This window comes from Phalacrocorax carbo, chromosome 1, assembly GCF_963921805.1.
Source record: "Phalacrocorax carbo chromosome 1, bPhaCar2.1, whole genome shotgun sequence".
In the NCBI taxonomy this organism is placed as follows: domain Eukaryota; kingdom Metazoa; phylum Chordata; class Aves; order Suliformes; family Phalacrocoracidae; genus Phalacrocorax; species Phalacrocorax carbo.
Genome location: NC_087513.1, coordinates 14478682 through 14499836, shown reverse-complemented (window position 1 = coordinate 14499836; position 21155 = coordinate 14478682). Strand labels below are relative to the sequence as shown.

General features: G+C 40.6%; 1 protein-coding gene across 2 annotated transcripts in view; it reads left to right on the top strand.

Annotated features, from left to right (window-relative positions):
* Window positions 1-21155, top strand: part of RELN (reelin) — a 297184-nt gene that overhangs the window by 234207 nt on the left and 41822 nt on the right. For both annotated transcript variants that reach the window (XM_064444494.1, XM_064444504.1), the window contains exons 31-42: window positions 1590-1666; window positions 3176-3334; window positions 5249-5437; window positions 5664-5937; window positions 7382-7522; window positions 7618-7795; window positions 9272-9356; window positions 12726-12908; window positions 14329-14500; window positions 14587-14689; window positions 17221-17450; window positions 20210-20430. In XM_064444494.1, the coding sequence (XP_064300564.1) occupies window positions 1590-1666; window positions 3176-3334; window positions 5249-5437; window positions 5664-5937; window positions 7382-7522; window positions 7618-7795; window positions 9272-9356; window positions 12726-12908; window positions 14329-14500; window positions 14587-14689; window positions 17221-17450; window positions 20210-20430 (2012 nt within the window). The remainder of the gene's footprint in view (window positions 1-1589; window positions 1667-3175; window positions 3335-5248; window positions 5438-5663; window positions 5938-7381; window positions 7523-7617; window positions 7796-9271; window positions 9357-12725; window positions 12909-14328; window positions 14501-14586; window positions 14690-17220; window positions 17451-20209; window positions 20431-21155) is intronic.

The following is a 21155-nucleotide window of genomic DNA, read 5'->3' as shown; positions in this document are numbered from 1 at the left end:
TTGTGGGTAGTTATTTGAGTAACAAATCAAGCCTTGTTTCTTCACACAGAGACAAAAATTCGTCTCAAAAATAAGTATATATAATAAAAAATGTTATCTACAAGCAGTAAAATTAATGAAGCCTGGTTTCCCTTAGATTTGTATTCTTTTTTCCTCCAAAACCTCTGCTTGGCAATGACCCCATCTCTCCCTATGCATGCCACGAGGACAGCCACAGCACAAGGGCACAAGGGACAAGCAGTTGCTTCCCAAAAACATCACATCAGCGAGTACTCCAATAGTTGTAACACAACAGGCAGGAATGATCCTAAGTCAAAAACTGGCTAGGAAACAAGGAAAATGGCATTGCCAACTTTCAGCATGCAAAAGCTTGGTGCAGAGACAAGTCCAGGTTCCCCGCTCTGTTCAGACACAGTTTTGGGTGTGCATTGCAGGCAATCTGTGCAGAAGTCATAGATGAGGGGGCAATGGCATTCTCAGTCATCTCAGTGATCACGATGTTAGTTATGACCAGATAAGACTGAGACAAATGTCAGAGACATGCAATGAAATTTGGTGAATGAGCAGCAGGATATTAATTAAAACAAATTGCTCTTACATAGCACAATAGTATACATCTAAGAAGAAATGTAAACTACTCTGGTGTCACAAAGTCACAATGAAAAATATCAGTTCAGCAAGGGTACCAGGGCATCACTGTACATTGGGGAAAAAAATTGACAGTATTTTGGAGCACAAGGATGGGAAAATTATTAATTCAAATATAGCTAGATAGGGATGTTGCAGGCTTAGCCAAAGTTCTGTCAATAAAACCAGCAACACTGTCTCAAAGGGATGTTGCAGCTTTAGAAGGGTTGCAGAAAATGGTTACTGGAAAAATCAAGGGCATAGGAAAACTTTCATGCAGGGAGACAGATGAAAAGGTTGCCATGGTTTACCATAGAAAGGAGGAGGAGAAGGTAGGAAAGTGATAAAAGGACCAACTACAGCTAAGGTTGCAAGAAAGGAAGATCAGGAACATCTTTTTCCCCATCTCATGACATAAGAGCAAAAGGATGTTCGATGAAATCAAAATGTATAGGTTCAAAATCAAAGGTTCTACTTCACAAAATGTCCCATGAACCCTTTTCACTAAAAATTGTTTACATCAAGAACCTAAGGACCAAAAAGGGATTAGAGGTTTACTGAGGATAAAATAATTTTATTAAAACTCTAATATTGTATTTTAAAGCTTAAACCAATTTCCAGTTACAAGAGACCAAGGTCAGATCTGATATAAGGAGCGCATTTGCCTGCTTTGGAGTTTTTGCATCTTTCTATGAAAGAAGGAACTGCTAAATCTGCTGCTCAGTCCAACAGTACATTTATTAGGCACAGGATCAATAAACCACATCACCTTCTTCTGTCTTTGGTCCTCCACTGTTTACTATGGCAATGCTTGATTTCACTGGGAACATTACCTGATCAGTAAGTCTGGAATAATGACCTAATTGAAAATGCCACATTAGTTAAGAAAGGAGAGTCATCCTAACTGATCTTGTGCTATCAGAAGATAATTACACTTCTCTTCTACCCTCATTTTTTAACAGGCTAGTTCAATTTTATATACAAATTGGAAGCAAGGCTATTGGTAACTCCTGCAACAGACCAAGGGCCAGGAATGAAGGTAAAGACTATTTTCCTTATAATGAGCTTTTTGTATTATGGGTCTTCTACAGTGTTTTTGCCTTTTACTGCTGTTACAAAATCAAAGATTGTTTTACTTTTAACATAAATCGATTACCTCTTCAGCTTTCATAAATGGTGAAGAAAACTGTTTACTTTTGTTCTACATTCGTATTTATACTTATTTCCACCAAACCTAATGGCGATCTCTCAGTAGGATTAAATTTGTTGGACCTGTGATGGTTTAAGACAACATTTACAAGAAGCAGCGTAATAGCTTTTATTAAAGTACTTCATAGTGATGGAAAACAGGTAAATTTACAAGTACAGAGGACTTTCTTCAGGTCTGAAATAAAAGGAATAAACTCAAGTTCAGGATAAAGTGGGCAACCTCCATTTATGACCTGAAGAAGAGTTGTGTGCCTGAAAACTTGTTCAGCTTCTCAGCTGCACCAGTGGGTCTAACTAAAGAATGTCTTCCAACCAAGCTCATGCATGATTTACCTGAAATGGAAAATTATAAAGCTGCAGCTGAAAATATATTTAGTCTAAAGAAATTCATATGTCCTCTCTTATTTTACACACATGCTTAGAGTTATTGGGGTAGGGGGCTGATACTTGTGCCTGGGAAGGATCGGCAGAGTTTTGAGAGCAGAATCCCCACGTAACGTGGTCTAGTTGCATGAAGACAGATCACTGACATCTGGTAGATGAGAAAACCTCATTTTCCTCTCAGTATAAATCATTTAACATCAGTGGACTCTTTCCTGATGCGTGGCATTTACATTGATACTGACTCAGAACTATCATGTTTCAGCAACAATTACACTGAGGGTTTGATTCTCCTCTCATTGGCACCAGTATAAGACACAAGAAAATCCATTATCTTTGAATGTACTCCAGTACAAAAGAGTTTTAAGAAATACAAGAGAAGTGCTTCTTTCTTCTATTATTCCCTGTGATGAGCTTATAAGTGACTTCACAATTCTGCTATGTCGTAGTATTTGTCATTCTGTGTGTAAGATAAGAAGACTATTTTAAATTATCTAAATGTTATGATAATTAACTTTTAAGGATGCTGTGAGCTTACATAGGTAGCATGAGCATTGTGAACTACCCATATTGGGTATCAGAATTACAACTTAGTGTCCCACACAAACTGCAAGGATATCCAATATGAAATAAGTACTGACTATATTAAGAAAGTCACATTATTTGTATGGTTTCTGTGGTACAACCAGTAGTTTCGCTGAGGTGGTAAAAGATTTGTTCCTTTGAGTTTGGTGAAGACACGCAAGATAATGTGTGGGAGCTGGTGAGCCCTTGTCACCTTTGCAATAGGACTTTGTCCACAAAATCCTCCTGGACCAGGACATGCCAAAAGGACTGGGGAGATGCCACAAGCGGTGTACACTGGGTGGGGGTTGGCAGCTCCTGAGTACAGGCTGAAGAGTTGCCCCTCTTCAATCTGTACAGTCAGACTAACTGCCTTTCTTAATTTTAAACACAGGGCTTGTCGTTCAATACACAAACGATAACGGGATCACCTGGCATTTGCTGCGAGAGCTGGACTTCATGTCATACCTGGAGCCCCAGGTTATTTCGATAGACTTACCTCGGGAGGCCAAAACCCCTGCCACCGCTTTCCGCTGGTGGCAGCCACAGCACGGTAAGCAATGCCATCCTAAAAATCCATTAAGCAGCTTTACACAACCCACATGTCAGTGCTTCTCAGTATGGACATGTTCTGCAGAAACCTCAGCTTACCAAAAATACAGTATGGTGAACAGTTTGGGTGCTGTAAGAGCATATTTAAGCTTTCCTCAGTCACTCTGCAGACATGATTTTCTTTTATAGCACCAAGCGGAATAGTGGGCATAAGAGTAAATCTGTTTAAGAGCTAAGTTTGAACCAAAGATGCTGAGAGATAAGAGAGGGAAGGGGAAAAGAATATTAGATAAAAGAAGCGTAAATAAGATTAGAGGATTTACCCGAGTACAGAGTGACCTGGGATGCAAAATGGCTTACAAAGTTTATCTCACTTTTTCTGTGTTTTGGAGAGGAGGCATAACTTGGCCTTGACTCTGCCTACCTGGTGGCTCCCATCTCACTATTTCAATATCTCCACACTCCAAAACAGGACCCCCACCTTCTGCCATTCCTGGTGTCCCAGCACCCTGCTTCTCTTCTGCTTGTCTTCTGCTGCACCTCCAAAGCCCACTCAGCCACTTCCTACATCCTCAGCTGAAAGTAAAAACCTGGTGCTGATTGATGCCTACAGCCACTGTGAGAGCTCCCACCTTGTGGGGGGGCACGTTACCATGATTAAAAGTGTCCCGATTAAGTGTCTTGCCTTTGTGCAAGGCAGCAGCTCCTGTATCCAGGCAGGAAATGTAAGGTGATATTCAGAAATATAGCAAAGTACATTTTAACAGCAATTCCCTGGGGAGGAAAGCACACAGCTTACATTCAGGTAATTACGGTATGCAGCTTCTTGGATATCATTTATCATTTTGATGGCTGTTTTTTATTTGTACATTTTCTTACAATGTATGTGCTGGTGTTAATTGTCCTTACTAGGCAAGAGAGTAGACAAGGCAAGAGGGGTGTGATTTAGTTAAGAAGCCAGTTCATTTGGGAAAAATGCCAAGCAGCACCTGGTGCACCACTGACCATCATTCTGCCATGGTCGTTTGTACTGGTGAGTGGTGCGATGTCAGAGCTGTTGCTCCCTATCTGTGTCCTGCCTGTGGCCGCTCGCTCTGGGGGACACCTGGATGACACCTGTCCCTGCTGAGAATGGTCACTCTAAGACTACCTGATTGCAGACCTGTGGCTCCCAGTAAGAGGAAGAGTTTATCACTGGAGGTTGAAATACTACCTTCCATACCAGCATCCATAGGTGACAACCGCTCCTCATTACAGATATTACAGATACAGTCATTACAGACTCCTTCATAGACTGTCCTCTGTCTGCCATAGCTCAGTGAAGAGTGGCCCTCTTCACTGGCCATGACCCACGTTCCTCGTTAGTGGCAAGACGAAAGTCCTGGCACATCACTGTGAACTCACAATTTATTGTTGAGACTTTCCTTCCTCTGTGAGGGCAGTGATTGTACAGTAAGGTGACATTTTCAGCATGCCAGTAGAAAGGTGAATTGAAAAAAAGGGCTGGAGAAATGGGCTGGAGATGATGGTGATTTGTGTACTATCCTCTTCCATACAAAAGGTACTTCGGGAACAAGACAGAGAGCTTTCTGATTTAGTGTGGGGAATGGCAGGAAGGCTGTGACCCATAAAATGAAAATCCCCAATTAGGGGTGCAGGGAGTGTCTCATTCAAACACAGGGAAGGCATATGATGACGAAGGCACTGAAGCTTGAGAAATTAAGAGGGAAATACCTGTGTTTATCTGAAATAAAAACATACTCTAGAGTCCAGGTTCATCCTTGAGCAATGTTTTAGTCTTGTTTATAGTTCTCAGTCTACATGACTGCGCACTGCTCACTGGGTGACCGCAGAACGCGGACATTAAAAATAACTGACACGGACTCCACTAATCTGCATGTTCTGCTTTTTACAGGGAAGCATTCAGCTCAGTGGGCTTTGGACGATGTCCTTATAGGGATGAATGACAGCTCTCAGACGGGCTTCCAGGATAAATTTGATGGAACTGTGGATTTACAAGCAAGCTGGTACAGAATACAAGGAGGTCAAGTGGACATCGACTGCCTGTCTATGGATACAGCTCTGATGTTCGGAGAAAACATTGGTATGTGTCACCAAACATTGCTACACTTGTATGTGCGCATTTTAGAATTTACTTATGGGTCAAGTTTTTACAAGATGGGAGGTATACACAAATTCAAGTATATAATAATGTCCAGGGAAGAGAAGGCTGAAAAAAGGTGAAAATATGGATAAAAGATTTGAATGACAGTAGTGAAAATGTATGCATAAGGTATACTTTTTGTTGTTGTTTTTCTCTCTTTTCTTAGGAAAACCTCGTTATGCTGAGACTTGGGACTTCCATGTATCAGCTTCCACCTTCTTGCAGTTTGAGCTGAGCATGGGTTGCAGCAAGCCATACAGCAATTCCCATAGCATTCACCTGCAGTATTCTTTAAACAACGGGAGAGACTGGCACCTGGTGATGGAGGAGTGCGTCCCTCCAACCATCGGCTGTCAGCACTACACCGAGAGCTCCATCTACACTTCAGAAAGATTCCAAAACTGGAGGAGAGTTACAGTCTACCTCCCACCCTCAACCAAGTGAGCACTGCTCTTCTGGCTGTTTAGCATGATATAGATTTTGCTGATCTAATTTGAGTAAACATCCCCCACCTTGGGAATTTTCTGCATGTCTTTTAAATTATTAAATGTGTGTTGTCACGCCACTGGAATTTTAGATTTCACTTCAAAATATTTCATCAGATATAATGTGAACTGCAGGAACTGAAGGAAGTAACATCTTCAGATGAGTGAATTCTTAAGTCTTGCCTATAATCTATGGCAGCAAGACCAGGAATGCTAAACCAACCTTTTCTAACTTTTACCCAATAAAAAGCAATAATTAATGACACTCACCCATCTTTTCATATAAAAGTATTTTCTGTCATTGCACATGTTATTTGTCATCCAAGATTTAGGCATGTTAATTACAATATTCAGCAAGCCAAAACATATGTTACTGAATGTGCTACCTTCACCCTTTTGACCAGGAGGAGAGTTCTGCCTGCCTCCTAGTGATATCACATGGTTGTAAATGGATGTGGCAGGTATGCTGGCATCCATTTCTCTGAATAAAACCATGCCCTAATTTAGAAATAGTAGATGCCAATGATATTGCTTATTATGAATAGTTCTGTAATTCATCAAAGCACCCTACACAGTACCTCTGTGAATTCCATCACCCAGAATATACAGTGGTAAAAATGGACACACAGTAAATGAATTAGGATTAGGGTTCACATCTTGGTTACTAATTCCATAGTTCCCTCCAGAGGACCATGTATCTTCTTCCAAAGAATTTTCTTCAAAAATATAATGATATCCTGATTTTGTCAAAGTCAGACAGCAATTCTCTGCAGTTTTCCAGGATGGGCTCCACAGCACATTCCCTACCTGAACAAATCCAAGATCATCTAACCAAAAGCATCTTGACAGATTTTTTTTTCCAAAATACTTTCCTCACCTGAGGATAACAAGGCAGTCAGCAATTACAGCAGTGTGTATATACGTGCATGTTTGTACGTACATAGTCAAACACTGTTGTACTTATATATACTGACACATGTAATCATTGTGTTTTCTTTATGCAACACTTAGTATAAATGAACTTCCATTACTTCTTAGCTTACTGAAGAAGTTATACTGTTTTAACTCGCTGGCAACACATGGAGCTGTTGAATGCTAATGTAGCTAATAGCTTCTGCTCAACTACTTTGCTGACCAGCAAGAGTCACAGCAATGTTGACTTTCTTGGTTTTCACTTTGGGCACCTTCCTTTAGAGTCTGCTGGATTTTTGCCTGAAAACTATCCTGAGAAATTGAAATTTCATGTTTCAGCTGGAATATGAGTCTTTTCCAAATACAGACAGTCATGCTTATTAATATGCTCTTGTTCTCCTGAAGTCTATGGGATTTTCTTTATTATTTAGCACTTTGTGGAGCAGACATTTTGAACCCTGAAACACATTCACTCTGTTTTTTCTAGCTCTCCCAGAACACGGTTCAGATGGATTCAGTACAACTATGCTTCTGGTGTTGATTCTTGGGCTATTGATAATGTGGTCCTGGCTACAGGGTGCCCCTGGATGTGCTCAGGCCATGGCATCTGTGATGCAGGTCGTTGTGTGTAAGTAGCAACCTGACTAACCTGCTTTGTAAAAAGGATGTTGTGCTTTACCTAGGCCATACGGATAACACCTTTTCCTCCCAATTTGTTGCCAGGTGTGACAGAGGCTTTGGTGGTCCATACTGTGTCCCTGTCATTCCTCTGCCATCTGTCTTGAAGGATGATTTCAACGGTAACTTGCATCCAGACCTTTGGCCTGAGGTCTATGGTGCTGAGAGGGGAAACCTGAATGGTGACACCATCAAGTCTGGAACAGCTCTCATTTTTAAAGGGGTCAGAGATTACTTACATTGAAAAAAAATAATAACAACCAGTACAGTTAAAAACAGAAAGTAAATTTTTTGTTGTGTCCCCCCCATGTGTTTATGTCGAAGTCTTTAGGCTAAAATTTGACATTTTCATTTTTCTTGTATTTTCCTGCCCTAAATATGCACCATGTTTGTCACAGTTGATTTGCATGAACCAACGGGTTTTGTCTGTTTGTTGGCTATTACTTTCCTTTGTGGTATAAATTCCTCCCTAACCACCAAAGGAAAAGAATGAAACCCTGTGCTGAGATTCTTGAGGCCAAGTGAGTGATTGGAAATACGGTACACATTACAGTGAATGGGGTTTGTGTCTTGGAATTCCCTGATTGGCTTTTGAGTATTTTGAATAATACAGATTAGACAGGACTGTAGTCTATGTAATCAATGTTTATGTAGTTAGCTTGTGTTTTACTTAATTCTATCATTTCAAAGTTTTCTAGCTCTTTAAGGATTTTTTGTTGTTGTTAATTACAGGTTTAAAAAGGCCAGGAAATATAATTTTTTCTGAATTTCTCAATTCTTCAACAAAACACATAAATAGGAAGACTTTTGTTCACAGAAGCACATAAATTTTAGGGTCATACATGAGGCTTAATTTGACACTGTGAATTCAGGTGCCCTGAAAAAGCAAAGTTTAATGACTTTGGGTATAGAAATTAATTCTTTAGAAATAGTTCTTTACAAAACCTTGACTCCAGTTCAAGCTCATTAGATCATCTAAATTACAAATCACAGAATGTGAACTGTCTAAAATTTGGATTGGTTGTTCCTGCAGGTTGTTCCCCTAGGGGAATGGGTCTGAGAAAGAGGGAAGCTCTGTGAGATGGATTTTGCCTGACCTCTGCAGAATGGGGACCGTCTCTGGCCCCAGGATCCACACAACATTGGCCTCGTCTATAGAGATGGACAGGATCTGAGGGGTCAATATGAGATTTCCTGTCTGCTCCCCTTCCATACTGCTCTAAGACAAGAGGTTGCCCCAGAAGAGGATATTGGTACAAAATATTTTTTGAGGCACAGAAAAAAGCTCCTAGAGAGGAGTCTTTGTGTCTGCAAATTAGGGTGCTTGGCTACCATACAATTTGCCCAAAAAATGGCTATACTAGCTTGGATTCAATATCTGCGTAAGTCAGCTACAGTGCTTGCAGATCAGTTCACATCCCAGTGGTTCAGATCATGAACTGAGTAAGTTGTACCTGCGTCTGCACCTGGTCATGTAGCTGTGCCCCTGGTGGTGACACCCCCCCCCACCTAGACCTTTCCATTACTATGGCTCACTTTGCCAAGGCTATCACTATCCCCATTTTCTGCCTGGGAGGAGGTGTGGGACAGAGAGCAACCTCTCACACTGCCACCAGCAGTCAGTAACAGACAACAGTAAGCTGCAGAGCATCTTCAATAATGGGAACTGAGATTCACATTAAGTGTTCTGTATTTGCAGGAAGGACTGAGAATGCTTGTTTCAAGAGATCTAGATTGCACTAATACCGTGTACATCCAGTTTTCATTTAAATTTATTGCCAAAGGTAAGATGACTATTTATTTCCTATTACTTCTCTAGCTTTATTCATACATAGTAGCATCACAGAAAAGAATATGGATTTACATTTTCAACTTCAGTGTACATGATCATCGGTTTATGATAGATAATATGGGGACTTGTTTGAGATTCTGCATTACCCCTACCTTGCTACCAGTCTACATGGTCATCTGTGCAGCAGAAGAGTAAACTGTGGTGGTACTGAAAACAGCAGAGCTAGTACAGTCTTTGAGCATGAGAGAAACAAATTAGCTCAAGATTTTTAGATATTTTGCCGTATGTTGAGGAAAATTAATTTGCCAGGTTTTAAAGCCATAAAATGGTGCCTATAGTAGATTACTTATGGGACAGATAAGGAACTACAGAGTTTTTCATTTTCAAGTTTCAGTCCACTGCATTAAAAGCTCTTACTATTTGGCTTTCTAGTAGGTATCATAGATGTGAATAAAACCCCATAATTCTATTTAACTGTGTATGAAGAGTACTCAGACTTTTCAAGCCAAGTTTACCAGTTGGGGTAACAAGCCCGAGACAGTTTCTCTAGTATGAGCATGTTCAAGCCAATGATATGTTCTTACCCTGCTCCAAGCCCCCACCATCTCTGGCCTTGCAAAATAATTTTATCCCAGTCAGGAGTGACATGGTGGAGAAACGCTAATCTGGTTGAACATTTGAGTCACTCCCATGCAGTCTCAGAAGTTTTTCCCATCATTGCTTGTAGAAATGGTGCTTCAAGACTGAACTTTTAACATGCAAAAAAAACCCTCCCTTTGGTGGAGGGTTTTCATAGCTTCTGCAGGAAGCTCAGCACTCTGGTACTGGACGTGCTATTTGCCAAAGGACAGCGTAAAAATAGTTTTGATAAATATCTTAGCCAGATCTCTGTATGGGTAAGTAAAAATGTAGCTCTTTCTGAATTAAGTTTGATCCCCTTTAATAGGCATTTAATTACATATATTTGGCTATTTATTACTATTGTTTAAGTACTTTATGGATAAGAGAGAAAACAGTAACAGCCAAAAACATAACATGCCCGAAAAAAATAACATGTCCAATACTTCATGTTTAAAAGCAAAATCTTTGTGAAGACTTCTTTTACAAAACTATGCCTTGGAAATATTTCTACATATGATCCTTGCCAAAATATTAAAAAATATGATGAGTAAAAATATAATTCTGAAAGGTAGGAATAGCTGAAGGCTCAAGGCTGGATTTTGATACCTGCCCGAAAAGAGGTAAAACAGTGAAACTCCAGAAGAAATCTTTCATTAAATCTATATACCTTGCTAGCTGTAGGTCTGGATCCAGAACTTACTCCCAACAAACTCCCTAATGTTGAATGCAAATTAACATAGCCAAGCACATCTCAGCTGTAAGCATTAAGAGCAGTGTGTTCTTTACTGTTACTTGCCACAGATAAGCTGAAATCAGCTCTTGACTGCAAATGTCTCCTCCCTGCCCTGTTCCACATGTGGTAGTTGAAAAGAGACTTGTTGCTGGAGCAGAGTGGTGCAGCAGTATGCACAGCAGGTGCCTTTGCTTCTGCAAATTTGGTTAATTTAAGAGCAGGACATGGGAGAAACTTGCGCAGTAATGCACAGTAGATAGGGATTAAGAAAATGTCCCTTAGCCCTTCTCTGCTGCTAGTTCCTGCCCTCATAATGAGTTTTTGGGGAACTGCCATCACTGTTCCTGTGCTATGAGGAGAGTGGAGACTGTAATTTTGTCTGAGTGAGAACCCAGCTCAGAGATACCATCACTCATAGAATCATAGAATCATTAAGGTTGGAAAAGACCTATGGATCATCAAGTCCAACTGTCAACCCAGCACCACCATGTCTCCTAAACCATGCCCTGAAGTGCCACGTCTACACGTGTTTTAAATACCTCCAGGGATGGCAAATCTACCACCTCCCTAGGCAGCCTGTTCCAATGTCTGAGCCCTCAGCAAACAAATTTTTCCTAATATCCAATCTAAACCTCCCCTGATGCAGCTTGAAGCCGTTTCCTCTTGTTCTATCGCTAGTGACCTGGGAGAAGACCAACCCCCACCTCACTACAACCTACTTCCATGTAGTCGTAGAGAGCGATAAGGTCTCCCCTCAGCCTCCTCCACGCTAAACAAACCCACTTCCCTCAACTGCTCCTCATCAGACCTGCTCTCCAGACCCTTCACCAGCTTCATTGCCCTTCTCTGGACACACTCCAGCACCTCAATGTCCTTCTTGCAGTGAGGGATCCAAAACTGAACACAATATTTGAGGTGCGGCCTCACCAGTGCCGAGTACAGGGGCACGATCACCTTCCTACTGCTGCCGGCCACGCTATTCCTGATACAAGCCACGATGCTGTTGGCCTTCTTGGCCACCTGGGCACACTGCTGGCTCATGTTGAGCAGGCTGTCAAACAACACCCCCAGGTCCTTCTCCAACCAGGCACCTTTCCAGCCGCTCTTCCCCAAGCCTGCAGCGTTGCATGGGGTTGTTGTGACCCAAGTGCAGGACCCGGCACTTGGCCTTGTTAAACCAAAGACGCTGATGTTTCTGTTCAGCAGGTCAGGCACAGGCCAAACATACACTGGGGATAGAGCTTGTGCAAGGTAACCAGTGTTAAGTGCTTGTGCAGGGCTCTAATCAGCATATTTTAATACATAGGGCTGTATAGAACCTTTATTGACTCTCTAAAGCTTTAACTAAAATAGGAGGAACTGTTAGCCAGAAAATGTAAATTTTACTCTCAGTTCCACTACCAATTTTTAGGCCCAGTTTAAAGCACAGATTATTGCTTTGCTGTTGTTGTTAAAACTCGCTAACAAAGATCTTCAGCGCTTTACATCAAATTATATGATTTCTGGGCATGAATATGCTCATCTCAGTGTCTGCAGAGCCATGGACTATAAATTTGTGAGGATAAGGACTGTCTCTTTATCTGTGGGTGCTACAGATGATGCTGATAATGTCTGGTACCTGGGAACAACAAGCAAATAAATACTGAATTACTGAAAGTGTCTGTGGTAGAAGAAGCTGGCTTATTCTCATCTAAATAATCATAACACTGAGATAGCTTCTCATCTAAGTAAATTAACTGTGTCCATATATATAATGAACAGCAATGTAAATTTAGTCCCTAATTCATTAGCATTTTGCAGACAGACAAGCAAGGGAAAGCACAGGAGGATGTATATGTATAGTACACATATAACTTTTCAACAGCTTAAGTTGTTGTTAAAGCAAGCCCATACTCTGTAATAGATGTCAAAGTAACCTAATTGTATTTACACTTGAAGAACTGGTTCTGAGCTAGTGATTTTAAAAAACATTATAATGAACGTAAATGCATGTCATCTCTGCTCTAGGCACCCCCGAGAGGTCTCATTCCATCCTGCTGCAATATTCTGTCAACGGTGGCATCACTTGGCACCTGATAGATGAGTTTTACTTCACGCAGACGACGGATGTCCTCTTTATTAACGTTCCTCTGCCCTACGCAGCCCAAAGCAATGCCACGCGGTTCAGGCTCTGGCAACCTTACAACAATGGTAAGGAAAAGACACCCATGGGACTCCAGGTGCACACTTGCACAGCTCTGCATCTGTAAGACACTAGATTTTTGAATTCAACAATAATAGAGACTTTTAAATCATGTCTTCTTATATTTGAACTCCTTCAATTAAAATTATCACAGGATCATGTTTACTGCTCTTACAAAGCTGCTGTATGCTTTAAAGTGAAACTGCCTTAACGTAATACCCCTTGGCTGCGTGCAGAAGACTATAAGCTTTGGTCCTGGAGGGACTGGGAAATCAAGCAACACTGATAAAGTTAACTTCACTCAGGTTCTTCTCATTATTTTTAATGGACCTGGTTCTCATTTACACTGAGGCCCCATTAGAATGCTCCAATTATACAAAAGTGTCCCAAGTGTAAATGGGAACTGGGCCTACCTTGCTCAGAATTAACTAGGCATTAAAAACCCATTTAGAAAGAGTATGTAGTGAGCAGTTAATCTTTTGATTAAATAGTAAGGGACTGTAGAAAACCACAAGGGAAATGCAGCTCTTTCCTCCTGATTACAGATATGCCAGCTGAAGAAAGCTCTCCTCTGCTCAGATACTCTGAGCACATCTCTTGCAGGAGCTGACATTAAGGGTTCTAAAGAATTCCAGTGATCATTTAGACACAGTGATACAGCAAAGATTTTTTCCACACAGGCAAGTAAGTGCCTAGTGCACCTCTAATGAAAAAGTAAATTCAAATCCAGTCCTAAGAATCCAGTTCCAGTTCATTATTATGATGGGTCCTGCCTAAAACATTTAACAACTTTTCTTGCAGACTTTATCCTTAAGTAGGAATTTCATTTAAAAGAAGCCATTTAACTTTCTCTGAGCAACACGAAGGCTTTTAGATAGATTAAAAAAGCAGTTACACAAGAGATGTGGCAATCTAATCCTTCCTCTGCGGTTTGAAAGCACCATTTTTGCGACACATTTGAATTCATAATCCATTGGAGAGGATGTCACTCAGAGTTTCCTTCTCTCTCGACGAACTTTTGCCAGGCAAACACAGGCTGCTGAGTGCAAGGAAAAAGGTGCAGAATGAAATAATACCGTTAGGCTGCTTGGGCTTTACAGTAACTGTTCATTTAGATGATTCTTAATTAAAGAAGACATTGATGCTAGCGTTTCAAACTAAATGTGATTTAAACAGAAGGTACTTGTTCAACACAGATTTTTTACTCTTCCTTTTGCTGTGACTTCTGTAAATTTTAGAGGAATAAAAGTTAATTCTGTAGAGCCAGACTGCAGAACAGTATGGGTACTATTTTAATGGAAAACAAAGATAGTGAAGCCACTCTTTCAGCACCATCTTCTCAGTGTAATCCATAAATACTGGCTACTATTCTGCTCTCTCATAGTGATATATTAGGTCTTAATAGGAATGTTTCCCTTTCCTTTGCAGGCAAAAAAGAAGAAATCTGGATTATTGATGACTTCATAATTGATGGGCATAACCTGAAGAATCCCACAATACTTTTGGACACGTTTGACTTTGGTCCCAAAGAGGACAACTGGTTTTTCTATCCTGGTGGAAACATTGGGCTTTATTGCCCATATTCATCTAAGGGAGCCCCGTAAGCATCTCTCAGCAATACATTAGAAAAAAAGTGACTGTGTAATAAACTGAGTCTAAAGTACCTCTTTTTTTTTTTTTTTACAGGGAAGAAGATTCAGCTATGGTATTTGTTTCAAATGAAGTTGGAGAACACTCCATCACGACTAGGGACCTGAGTGTAAACGAAAACACTATAATCCAGTTTGAGGTACTTGTCCTCAGAAAGTTACTTTGCCTTTTGCTTGGAGAGTTCTGTTCTTTCAGGATCTGCTCTTTGGTATATTAGCCCAGCTGTTACAATTGCCAAGCAGAGAAGCCTGTCTAATTGCCCCTGTAATTGCTTTGATATTACTTTCCCCCATGTGGGTGTATCAGGAAGATTTTAACACAGAGATAAGGGAAATTTCTGCTTCAAAGTCTTCTATGTTCTTGCGTAGATTACTACTTTGCCCATGCATATATTCTTGCACTGAAAGCATTAAAGCCCATGTCCTGTGAGTTGGAGAGTCACCACTGGCAGACAAGATGATAAGCACCAAAATATAATGAAGGTCTAGACTGTCACTTCACAACCTGCTCAGGACAACTGTGCATCATTTGCACAAGCTGATGCAGTGGAGAGCTATGACTTCACCTGTGACAACAGAGATTCATTTTTCCTGCATGCTGGCTTAACTGCCCTGGTTGTACTTTCTGAGAGCGCCAAGGCTCTGCTTTCCTTTTTCATCTGCCCATGCTTTTATAGAGGCTCTAGTGGAAGCTGTTCTTTGCCCATGATGGCCTGAATTCATCCCATCTTAGGGAGTTATCTAAAGCTCATGCATAAGGAGCGCATTTTTTTTGTACTCCTCAAATAGTCAGTGGAAGCAGGAACCCCAATGACAACACATACTCTAAACTAAACTGTGTTTCTCGTTCATCTGCAAATCTAAACTGTGCATTGGCTAGGGCAGCTACTGATGGGAGTAACCATTTAGCCTAGTATGTATTAGTTTAGAGGGATCATTATATTGTCATTAAGAAATTGTAAAGGAATCTTTCATGTCAGTTGCCATGCCACAAGTACCAGGCTGCTTTTAACAAAGATATAGCATGCTGTAGCATTAAACAGCAAATGATACTGGTTTATAAAACAGTTACTCAAATGATACTAGGGTTTTCCAAGAAAACTAGGTTTAGCTGTGTACTCATGCATGCTTCAGTTTGTCATGCAACTAATTCATAAATTATTGAATGCAAACCATTTTCTGTTTTAAAATATAGATTACACCCTGTAGAACAAAAATGTTTGAGGTCACTTTGAGATACTCATAAGCCTTCAGAGCATTAACCTCATAAAATCTACATGCTTCCATATGTGGCAAGAACATTGTTTTCAGCTCACGTTTTTGAGGACATCAGTATAAATGAAGAAGTTATGTATAATGCAGTGGAGTTTCTCTCTGTGTCTCAAGAGTCAAAAACTATATTGGGTCAAGCATCTCTCTAAGCTTCCAGATGAGTAGACAATCCTTCTAGTCAAATGTAGGTCGATGAGACTCATGTGCACTGAAGAGTGATGAAGAAAATTTGACATAGGATACATTTTCAACATTCATGCACAGTTCTAAGTATTACTGGGTTTTAGAAATAGATTTTCATTACAGAAAGGTATGTGGGAAAGACACTTATTTTCCACTACAAAGATATGTAAAAACCCCAAAATGTTTCACGGTTTTAGTACAGGCTTTGTGTTTCATTGGTAATGCGTTTTTATTTATTGCATAGTAAGTACAGTACATCTTATTTTATATGACAGAGTCATCCTGTAAGGGAAGTAATTCCTATTCCTTTATATAAGCAATTTGAAACTAAAAGAACACTTTAATATCAGTGAGAAAGAAAAGCAGACTAATTTGCACCTGGAGCATGCAAAAAATGTGTCTTAAGAGGTCTCAGAGTCTGTACAAAACACAATTTCATGCTTTTTTCAGCAGTAGAACTGCTGTTCATTTAGGTTTTCTGCCTTTTCTACTGTGCTCTACATCAAGAATCTTGAAAGAACACCTTGATAAGTTTGACATTGCCAGACTATGTTTTGGTGTGAGGTTGGATCTAAATCCAATCCAGCTATGATATACTCTTACTGCTGTCTCCTCAGGCTTTGCCACTATATGTGAGCAAATGGGTAGTGAGTATGAAAGGTGAAGAACATATTGAAGTGATACAACACGCACCCTGTGGCGTAAGCTTTTTTGGGGAGGAAGTGTAACATAAAAGAGGACCATAGTGCAGCTGAGCAATTTAACAGGAATTTTGTTTGCACATTTTGGTTTAATATTTCTGGTTTTAAAAATGCGTAATTTTTTGGTGCTGTGACTACTTCAGTCCCTGCCAGACGACTGCAAAACGGATGCATTTTCTCCAGCAACATTAGCAACTCTCCTTTGGGATTTTGTCTGATTAATTTTACAATTTTCTCTTAGAGAAGTAGTTAGGGGTTTCATATTATATTAATCTTGTGATAAGCCAGAGTGTGATATGCCCATGGATAGGTAGGGCAATGTGCATGTTCACATTCATGTTCATGTGCATGTCCTGAGTACATCACCCCAGGTCTTAAGTGAGTTCCCAGATCACCATTTTCCTGGGCTAATTAAATACCATACTAAATGGGGCAGCCTGACTAAGATGAAGAATGATTAGGTGTCCCACAGCCTGCCCTATCTCATCTTCTGCATTTCATGTCTTGGCCCCCAGATCAATATCGGCTGCACCACTGATAGCTCCTCTGCTGACCCGGTAAAGCTGGAGTTCTCACGAGATCTGGGGGCGACCTGGCACCTGCTGCTCCCCTTGTGCTACAGCAGCAGCAGCCACCTCAGCTCCCTGTGCTCCACCGAGCATCACCCAAGTAGCACCTACTACGCAGGCACCACCCAGGGCTGGAGAAGGGAGGTTATTCACTTTGGAAAACTGCACCTCTGTGGGTAAGTGTCCCACTCCTATTCCTGCCCAGCTGCTTGTTTGTTTGTTTTCATTTCTGTTTTCCACCCAAAATGTTCTCCCAGCACAAGAGTAGCCTGTAAGGACTGTGGCACTAGAGCAGACCAGATGAGTAGTTTTTCTCTGCTTTTTGTCCAGAGTGTCAGTTAGTGTTCAGATGATTCCCAAAAATACATTGTGCCTAGTGCTAATGTAGAATAACACAGATAATTTCCTATTTATCCATATATCTAATCAGTGACATTCTTATGGAAGTGGGTTGCATAGTAAAATGAATGCAAAACTTACTATTGTTAAAGCTCCTTCAATGCTCTTTATGGCAGTGCATTAGCCATTTGAATTCATCAGGGATATTCTTGCATGAAACTTGACATTCATCAGAAAATGCAGCAAAATGTGAGTTGGTATAAACTTGATTCTGCTTCATTGTAAGGAAATAGACTCATATAAATACTGAAGGTCTCTTGTAGCTGCAAAGTTCTCTCATTGTAAGAAATTAACTGCTGCAGTCACTCAAACTTAAAGCTTGTGGAACAAATCAGGTCAGATGATAACAGATACATATAATAGAAAACCAGTATATGCTAGCTGGCATAATAATATGTGACTTTTTGAAGTATAAAACAGTACTGCTTACTTTTTCAGGGAAAACTGTCTTCTAGCATAAACTCAGTTTATATAAAAGATCACATCATGAGGGATGTAGCACATATGAATGAAAATGAGCTATGCAACTATGAGACTTTAGAGTATTTATGAAACTACTGCACGCAATAAGCCCTCCACTAAGTGGCCCCATATGTGCCTCTAAAAGTATGAAAAGACCTGTATAAAGATGAGAACCAAGTTTGGAAAGCCTGGATGTTTAATAATTTGAGAATATGTTTCAATTTTAAACTTTAATTTTCTGGTTTATGACAGTTAATATTTCAAGCATGGAACAGGTAACCCATCACCTGCAGCAGCTCATTTGTCCTTCTGGTTTTGTCCAAAAGAATTATTTGACCCTTTACCCAACTATCAATGCATCCCTCCAAATGAAAATTTTGATTACGCAGACTCCTAATTCATTAAAACTTTACAGTTATTTCAATTCAGTCCTCTGTTCCTGAGTGTTTCTGTCCCATTTGTCTGCTTTCACTCCTATTCCTTCCCCAACACACAAGGCCAGAAGCCAATTGCTGATAGCCAGCCAAACTCAGCATGCAGAGCAGCTTCCATGGAGCATTTGGTGCCATGAAATTCTTAGGCCAGAGGGATGAAGGGGGATTTTCTCCACCAGAATCCACTGGAATACCAAGAAAAAAGCTCCAAGGCTGACTTCTTGTGTAATTCTAAAAAAAAAACCAAAAACCAGCCTTTTTGTCCCCAGAGTGTCAAGTGATTATATTTAAATGAAGACATTTTTAGTTATTTCCACTATGTATGTTATTTTTGAATTTAATATATGTTCTCAGCAGGTAGCTGTAACTTCAAATTAGTATTCCAGTTATTTTCTGAAGGAAAAGCCCAGGGCCTGTTAAGTCAGTGAAAAAACACCTACCGTCTTCAGCAGGTATTTCACCCTGCTTCAGACACCAGTCACACTTCACCCATGCCTGAGAGAAGGAGCTGACGTGCCACAAGGGTGGAATGAATCCTACCCGTGGGGCTCCTCTGATGAGCTTACAGCACCTCCAGCCTCACACTTGTGCCCTTCACCTCAGGACACACTAAAAATCAATGTCTTTGACTTCCAGCAGGACTCTAATTCTTAGGTATCTTTCTTGAAACTGTTAGTAGTGTCCCCACCCATCAGCTATACATGATAACCTGAATCCCCTCTTAAAAATTCCTTTTTAGCAAATCAAGATGAAAAAACTTGTCATCTACCTGTGCTATTGATTCCCCTGCTTCATTTAGATATCTCTAACAAGACACATTAAACATGCAATGCAATTAAGGCACTTTCGCCTTCTCACTCTTCTGGTTTCCTTCCTCATTTAAACATTAAGTGTTAAAATGTTTATAATTTTTTCTCATTGGGGAATAAAATCAATCTCTCAAGTGTTTTTCCCCTGCTTGGTTTGTTTTCAGTTCCTCTTTACATGTAGCATTGATGCAAGTAGCACTTAGGAAACAAATTAAAAGTGACAGGACAGCACCCAAAAAGGAATATAGTTTAAATTAACAACATGAAATATCAGCCTGCTTTAAAATTAAGCCACGTGGAAGCAAGCTGAATACCTGGCAACATGGCAGATAATGTTTTATTCCCATGTAACTGAGGGTGAGATCTTACCACCCCAGTTCCACTGGCGGTCTCCCTGGGGGCAGGGTGGAAACCTGAAGCAGGATTTCACTCTCCAGAAGAGGGAGAAAGTGGTCTGGTCTGACCCAGACACTGCACACTAAAGCAGAAGGAAATCCGTCAGACCACAGCCATTCATCCTCCTCACAAACAATGGAGAGAAAAGTGGTTAGATTTCAATTCCCATTTTCAAGTCCATCATTCAGGTTTGGTATTACAACTAACGAAGAGTGTTATTTTTATTTCTGTCAGTACTTGGGCTGAATGTCAGCATAAAGGCACCTGAGTTACTGAAGGAATTAGATATAGCAGTCAGTTTCTAGAATTAAGCTATTTATCAAGCCAATTCCAACAAAAAGTGTACACTATATATACATAGTATGGTGTATATATATGGAACACAAAAAAGATGGAACTATTCTTTAAGATAAGTACACTTTACACCTTTTCCAGGTTGGCAAGGTTCAGATGGTACCAAGGATTTTACCCTGCTGGATCCCAGCCTGTGACTTGGGCCATTGACAACGTGTACATCGGCCCGCAGTGCGAGGAGATGTGCAGTGGGCACGGCAGCTGTATCAATGGCACAAAGTGCATCTGCGACCCCGGGTACTCTGGGCCAACCTGCAGAATAAGTACCAAGAACTCTGACTTCCTTAAGGATGATTTTGAAGGTATCTCTTCCCTTTTTTTGGTCTAAATTCTGCCTGTCCATCTTAGTAGAACCCAGGGCTCAAGGGATGAAACTGCAAAGTCTTCCTCACCTCTACAGCTTCCAAATTTAATTTATGCTGTGGGACTATTCCCACGAACCAAGTAGTTTAGATGTCATTTTCAAGCATGGTTTGTGAATGTCTGATGCCATCAGTTGTCTGGTTTGGAGTGTCTGACTCTGTGAAGTTGTTAATGCTGTAATACAAAATCTTCACCAAAATAGAATTTCCTGAAACTGCATGTAGAAAATAATTTTGGAAGAAAATGGTGGTTTGATGGTAGTTTGACTTCAGCAACGACAGAATGCATGCAAGTGAGGCAAACAACAGAGGGCTTTAAGGTGGTGTCATTTCTCACCACAAGGGAAATCTAAGTGGCCTTACTACAGCAAATATCATTTCAGAGCAGACCGTGTGTCTCAGTGGTGAGGGCCGCCGCTCAGCAGGCATGGCAGGTCCCAGGCGGGCGATGCCAGGAGGGAACTCAAAGCCTGGGCACACACAGCATCCGCACACACAACTCCAAAACCACCTCCAGGTTCCCCCTGCTAGCAAGCACGGCAAGAAGAGCACATTTTGAACAAAGATAAATAAAATTTAAAACACCTGTGAACCAAACTCATCCCTTCATAGGTGCTGCTGTTCATTTTAAATTTTGCCAGTCCTTGCTACATGCTACAACATGG